General features: G+C 36.1%; 1 protein-coding gene and 1 long non-coding RNA gene across 2 annotated transcripts in view; both read right to left on the bottom strand.

The window, feature by feature from the left end:
• On the bottom strand, positions 3,556 to 4,110 carry LOC109829356. The gene is made up of 3 exons (XR_002244000.1): positions 3,851 to 4,110; positions 3,709 to 3,762; positions 3,556 to 3,626 (listed from the first exon to the last, which is right to left on the bottom strand). It is a non-coding gene; the product is annotated as an uncharacterized LOC109829356 (long non-coding RNA).
• LOC109829717 (protein FAR1-RELATED SEQUENCE 5-like) overlaps positions 4,370 to 7,441 on the bottom strand; it is a 9,443-nt gene continuing 6,371 nt past the window's right edge. Inside the window, exons 2-4 of the mRNA XM_020396758.1 lie at positions 5,330 to 6,167; positions 4,510 to 5,210; positions 4,370 to 4,396 (exon numbers count right to left, since the gene is read on the bottom strand). Of these exons, the coding sequence (XP_020252347.1) occupies positions 4,370 to 4,396; positions 4,510 to 5,210; positions 5,330 to 6,167 (1,566 nt within the window). The remainder of the gene's footprint in view (positions 4,397 to 4,509; positions 5,211 to 5,329; positions 6,168 to 7,441) is intronic.

The raw sequence follows: 7,441 nt of genomic DNA on the forward strand, positions 1-7,441 counted from the left end.
AGTTAGATTTAAATTCATGCTTGTAGTATAGATTTACTTTCTTGTCTTTTTTATTTTCTTTTTGCACTTTAATTTGTAGAGTAGATTTATTTTTCTTGCATTTAATTTCTGCAATTTATTTTGTAGTTTAGATTTTTATTTTCTTTGTAATTAGATTTATTTCTTGTTCATAGTTTAGATTTTTCTTTTCTTTTTAATTTTGTAATTAGTCTTCTTTTTCTTGTTTTTATTTCTTAAGATGTGAATTTAATTCTTGTAGGAATCTTAGAATTGTATGAAACTAGTCTAATTTCTTTTATATTGTATGAATTATTCTCTTGTACTTAAAATGTTCATGTTAGGATAATCAACTAGAGAACTAATCGGTAGAAGAAGAATTTGATAATCTATGCTTATCTTAAATGGTTTGATAGGTTATGCTTATGAATTCTAGGATTATTATCATGTTGTTGTTCTTATCATGAATAGTAATTTTAACTTAGATGATAATTTGATAGGTTACACTTTCCTTAAATGGTTTGATAATCTATGCTTAATAAATCTAAGTTGAAATATGATAAAAAGAGAATAGTTTATATTTTGTAATTGAAATTGGTTAGTGGATTATATTCTAGATTTCTTACCTCTTTTGAATCCTCCATCTTGACTTTCTTAAATTTTCTTTTCATTCTTAGTTTTATTTCTTGATTTTATTAATTCATATTTCTTGCCTTGTGATTTCATTTATTCTTTAATTCTTGTGATCTTGTCGTCATACTTTCTGAGGTGAATACTCATACTCATACTCATACTCTTGTGATCTTGTCGTCATACTCATACTAAGTATGTTCAAGTGCTTATGTTCTGCAAACCGAAGAAATTAAGATTCCAAAATGAATGGAATTTGCTATATATATAGGTGTTTTTTAGAAGAAATGATCATATTTATTAAGAGTTTTGGGTAAAAACAGGTTGGAATTGCAAGCATCTTTAGGCTACAGTTTCAGATTGTACTCTTGTTTTGCCTGAACTAGTACCTGAATTGTCAATAATTCAGTTTTGAACTTGGGAGCTCGAACTTGGGAGTATCGTCGTGTCGAAGATTGGGATGTTCACAAAGTAATTGCATTTGGGATGTTGACAAATAACTCATTGTTCTTATGCGCAAGTTGATATGGGATGTTGACAAATAGCTAAGTTGCTTTGAATTTCAGATCATTGCTTCTGATCAAAATGGAATACCATTTAGTTAAAAAGAAAGATATATTTCAACTGTAGGTGTCATATGAATGCGTTGTTTTAATGTGATGCATTGTTTTAGAACTAACAAGCAAATTTGGAAAAGAAAAATATATCTATGTGTGTTTACAGTATTAGAATGATGAGGATGCTAAGAAAAATGAACTAACCAGCACAAATCAGTCTCATTAATGAAATAATGTGTTCAAATGGTGTCAGTAATATGAAGACTACATAACGGGAAGGTGTCTAACAAATATAAAGCGAAAAAGAAATAAATAAGCATCAGGTATACACAGAGAAAAAGAAATAAATAAGCATCAGGTATTATTTTGCCATCTGAGTGTGTTTTTATTATTTTGCCAATTATTATTCACCATTTGCTATGAATATGCAAACTTTTGTATCTGAAGCCGTGGATCATGGAGTCAAGCAATCGTAATCGTCATGGACTGTTGTGCCATTGTGGAAGGAGGGCTATACTCTCCAGATCTGGAACTAAGACGAACCCCGGTCGATTGTTTTTGGGATGCGCTAATTGGAAAGTGAATAATTGTGGATTCTTCAAATGGGTATCTGATGAAGAGGAGTTTGAAGGTTCAAATGCAGAGCTTGTTCAGACGAAGCAGTCGAGCGTGACGCCGCAAGTTTCAAGAGCCGTGTCAAGTGGAGAATTGCGGGAAAAGAGAAAGATTGGGATTGATATTATGGATTTGTTGAAGCTTGTTATATTTGCTCTTTTATTTGGTATTTTTCTAGGATTTGTATTTGGTAGTTTTATTGGATTTGTGCTAAGTAGGGTGTAAGAATGTATCTATTGATTGATCACTTGAACGCAAAATGATGCATGGTATTTTTATTGGATTTTAATTGGAAGGGTTTGATTGATCACTTGAACGCAAAATGATGCATGGTATTTTTATTGGATTTTAATTGGAAGGGTTTGATGTTTGACAAATGTGTGAAAAGAGCTTCTCTTTTATTGGATTTTAATTGGAAGGGTTTGATGTTTGACAAATGTGTGAAAAGAGCTTCTCTTGCTATATCTGTTCAGTGTGTGGAGAGAGACTTGATTGTGGTTTTTTTGTAATCTGGAAAATTGTTTATACCCATCTATAATAGTATAGCACCTCCTAGTTTCAGTGGTGGATTCAGTGCTCATAATTTTAGAGGAAATTGTTCGTCTTGTCAGCTATGGCTATCATGTATATGCCAATGATTGTGGTTCTTTTGTAATCTGGGAATTGAAGTAGGAGTGTATGAGTTACTTGTGAAGTAGCTATGGCTATCATGGCTATCATGTATATGCCAACGATTGTGGTTCTTTTTTCTACTAATCAATGCATTACTTGTGAAGTTATCTCCAGAGAAGGAAGGAGACGTTTCTACTAATCAATGCATTACTTGTGAAGTTATCTCCAGAGAAGGAAGGAGACGTTGCTGGGTGACAGGAGTTTATGCATCCAAAAAAGATGTATCCATCCAAAAAATTATAGAAAATGTGTTGGTCTGGGGAGGGGCTTGGTTTGGTGGCTCACACGATGTATCCATCCAAAAAATTATAGAAAATGTGTTGGTCTGGGGAGGGGCTTGGTTTGGTGGCTCACACGGAGTGAATGTGCGTGTTGGTTTTCATTTTAGTTGAATGACTTAACGGACTTTTAGCGGCTAGTCTCATCTCTTTGGAGAATGAATTCGGTTTGAGGTTTTAATTCTTCTAGAATTTTTGCAGGGCTAATTAACATGTTAGTCAAATGTACATGGGGCCGAAGTGAAGCCAAAATTTGACAGAAATGACCTATAAACCCTGTGAAAATCTCCTATGTTCCGTAATAAAAGTTTTGACCAAACATACAGATGCTTACAGATTTATCACAAAACAGCAATCTTAAACGGAAAGTATTGCAGATATCATTGCATGTTATCTTGTATAATCTCCAGTCCAGTTAAACTAAACAAAACACAAAAACTATCTATAAAAGTTATTATTGCATCTTAAAAGATCATCCTTCAATAGAATTTTCCCCAGACTTGCACAATACCTGGTAGCCATGCCCTGTATCACACCTGACAAAACAGCAACCTTTTTATTGTTAGCATGGAAAAATTGTCGTATTCTCGTTATGCATAAAGCTGAGCCACAGCATGGAAAAACAGCCCAATGGAGACACAAACACTCATCAACAAAATAGACAACAAAACTGACCCAATAAAGGATAACAACCAGTTTCTGTTGAGGCACACCTGACAACTCAAAACCCATTCCCAGTCTACATTTCCAAGTAGCTTCCATTACAAAATAAACTCAAAACAATAGTACATTTGCAGTCTACATTACCAACTAGCTTCATTACAAAATAAACTCAAAACAAGTAGCTTCCATTTCCAGTTTCTGTTGAGAACTTCATCTGTATTAAAAAAAATTAAAAAAAACACATTATATTAAAAAAAGGGCAATGTACAAGTTATTTCGTATGTATTAACCATTACCTTCCACAAATCCATGCATTTGGTGCTCAAGAATCCAGACCAATTTTTGTTTAGCTGCAAATCACATGACAAATTAATATATAATTGTACTAAATGCAAAATTTATGTGTTATGAACTTTCATGGAAAAATATTAATTGTACCTTGGCAAGTTGACTTTACAGCTAGTTCTATAATGCCCGAGTTCACCACATCTGCTACATATACGTTTCTTCATTTCTTTCTTTTCTTGTGCTTGTTCTAAACCTGACTGGATTCTAGTTGCATTACGTGGACGACCTTTAGTCCTTGCAGCTCTATCAGGATCACGAACTGCAATCTGAGGAATGTGCTCCATTGTATGTGAGATGTGTGCAGAAATTTGAGGAGTATCCACCATTTGATCTTGATTTGAGGAATGTTCTCCAACTTCTTCTTGCAGTGGTTCTATAAATTTTGTCAACACATCATCTAGATTTAGCATCTTCTCTTCTGAAGCAAATGCAAGCTCGAGCGCATTGTTGAATTTTGCTCTTAAAGCCCAAGTTTTCAATAAGTTAATCTTCTCTTCACAGCTTGTGATGTTTCTTCCATATATAATGTTGCCAACCCTAATGTTACGATGTCGAGCATGTATAGTCCAATGGTGTAGGATATAATGGTCAGGTAATGAATCCATTTTCCTAGCCATCATTTGCGATAATATATGTCTACATACAACACCATTAGTTTCAAACAAAGCATAAGTGCAACGGAACTGCATCTGACTAGATTGTTCATAAGTGACCACCTCCCATTTTCCTCTATCTGTAAACTTACAGACCTTGTATTCAACAATGTCCCCATCTTTTCTCAATTCTTCACAAAACTCTGTACCAAATCCTTTGAATTTGTATTCAACAATGTCCCCATCTTTTCTCAATTCTTCACAAAACTCTGTACCAAATCCTTTGAATTCAGTCTGGAACACATCAAACATATTGCGTGTATACATTTCTCCAGTTTGAACCTCAATTAGATGTCCAAGGAGCATGACAGGCTTTGAGTTAAGTCTCTTAAAATATTCATGGGCTTCACTTAAGCGATGATGAGTTATTGCTTTTTCATATTGTGTCACAAACTCGTGTAATTGAGTCTGTGAGTTAACATACCCATCAAAAAATGCATTAATACTTTCACTCATTTGGCTTGATCTCATTCCAGCAAAAAAATTGTCCTTCAGATAACACGGCACCCAGTGATCTCGGCATTTATAAATTGTTTGCAACCATCCCTCACCTTCTTCATTTATATCAAACTTCTCTTTCATCTCAACCCAATATCCTTCACATTGTTCAATTGAAGAACTATTATACCACAAGCCCCAATACCTTTGAAACTGTTCACCATAACGAGATACCAAAGTAGGCAAATGATCAATAATATGCTTTTGCATGTGCCAATAGCAATAACGGTGTCTTGTCGTTGGAAACACTGAGTGAATAGCATTACACATTGCTCTATCCTGATCTGTTATAATAGCACCTGGTTCAATGCCATGCATGCATTTCAGCCATTCTTCAAATAACCAAACAAAGGTATCTTCCTGTTCATCGGCTAATATGCACAACCAAGTAAAGTAGACTGCCTATGTTGATTTACACCAGTAAATGGAGCAAATGGAAGACTGAACTTATTAGTTCTGTATATCACATCAAACACAATAACATCACTGAATTTCAAATAAGATGCTCTTGATCTTCCATCGGCCCAGAAAACACTCCTCATTTGTCCACTACTGTCTACTTCTATTGCAAAATAAAATTCTGGATCATTCGCTGTCGCACTCTGAAAATGTCGAATGATAGATATGCATTCATGACCAATATTGTTGACTCTTTGGGTTCTGATATGATCAATGCATTGTTGTGATGTCACTAATTCACCTTCTCTTCCATTAGTTGCATTGATGACACGAGAAATAGTGGAAGGAGGCATACCTTCTTCTCGCAAACTATCAATAAGTTTTTTACATCTTTGAGTTTTATGGAATTGTTGATGTGATCTGTGCATTTTTGCTTTGTCTGGACTACTCAACACATGATTTGTATGTTCTTCAATAAACCCCGTGACCTCCCACGATTTGTCCTCCAATAATTTAATTCGCATCATTGCCTTACATCCCACTCGGGTCTCTCGCCGAACTGGATTTTCTATCTTGTCTCTTTTAGGTCTATGGCCCTCCTTATCACAAACATACTTTCTGTCTACTACTTCTCTAGTCTTACGGGAGTAATTTACCATGCTCTTTCTTATTCCAAAACCCATCAACAATGCATAAGAGTTATAATAGTTATAACCTTCTTCATAACTATTAAACTTTATTCCTAGTAGTGGTTTAGGAGCATTTACAGTATTGTCCGCAATTGCACTTCCAATAGCACTTGATCCGAACTCTACACTAGTTGAATTTGTTTCCTCCATTCCAGAAAATAACCAAACCTAATACAACAAAGAAGATTGAATTACAACCAGAAAAGATATAATTATGTATTTTTAGGAATAAATTGTATAAGGAAAGAGGGATAATTCATCCACACATGCAATGGAGCCAACTAGTTTTATAACCAGATAGCCAATACTGGCAATGTTAGTCACACCTGAACTTAATTACTTCGCAGTAGACTCAACCTGGACAATATTGTTTATTCCAATTAGCGTCAATTCCCTGGTTCTATAGAAGTTAGAAACAATTCTAAAATATATGCTCAAAACAACTTATTGGAATATAAAACAAAGGAGAAGAGGAAAAGTTCAATTCAGTTAAAAAATCTTTAGACTGTAAGCAGCAAGGATGTCAAGCAATCGTCAAAGAAATGTATGATTTAGGTTATGTCTTAGACTACTAACATATTGTCTAATTGAGGATGATTTTCTCAGTTAGAGCAAACTGTAGACCAATCTGAACACATGCAATCATCTATCCTTTGAGCAATCATATTTGGAGGAATTGTCAATAATTTTAATGATAATCCTCTGAGAACATGAGGCAATTTCTTCACCAGCAAGGGAAGCAAAAACTAAACATAAACTAAAACCCTTATTACTAAAACATGGACAGCTGAGTTGTCATGGGAAGGAGTGAGCTTAGTTACCTGAGAGTCAATAGTCCAGTGACGCGAGATCAGCAGCTCGACGGCCTCCAGTGATGGCGACGAGTCCGATGGTTCTCGGGAGTGATGGCGACGATAGTGATGTCAAAGGATCTGTAAGGAGGAGGGGAGAGGGTAAGGTCTGTGGGGAGGATTTGAGACTCAAATCGTGGCTAGGGTTTGGACAGCTCGACGGCCTCCAGTGATGACGGCGAAGAGACTGACGACCTCCTCCTTCGAAGGTTCGAGATCGGGTGTTTTTTCGAGGGATTGGGGAACGGCGGCCTCGATTCTCGCGGAGGCTGACGGCTCCGATGGCTGACGGAGAGAGAGAGAGAGGATGAGCGGAACGGAGGAGGATGAGCTCCGATGGCGGAACGGAGAAGGATGAGCGGCGTGGAATTGGGGATTTTGGGAGAGAAGACACAGATTTGGGGGGGGGAGAGAGAGAGAAGGTCACGGGTTTTGCATTTGGGAGGAGAGAGAAACTGGCAGTCACGAAGATATTTGGGGAGCATTTATCGCTGGGTTTTTTGTGAATAAACCCCTGCAGCGCACGTTTTCTGTGAACTGGCAGTGCACCTCCAGTTTCCTCTCTCTCTCTCTCTCTCTATATATATATAT

The sequence above is a fragment of the Asparagus officinalis genome, chromosome 2 (genome assembly GCF_001876935.1).
Source record: "Asparagus officinalis chromosome 2, Aspof.V1, whole genome shotgun sequence".
In the NCBI taxonomy this organism is placed as follows: domain Eukaryota; kingdom Viridiplantae; phylum Streptophyta; class Magnoliopsida; order Asparagales; family Asparagaceae; genus Asparagus; species Asparagus officinalis.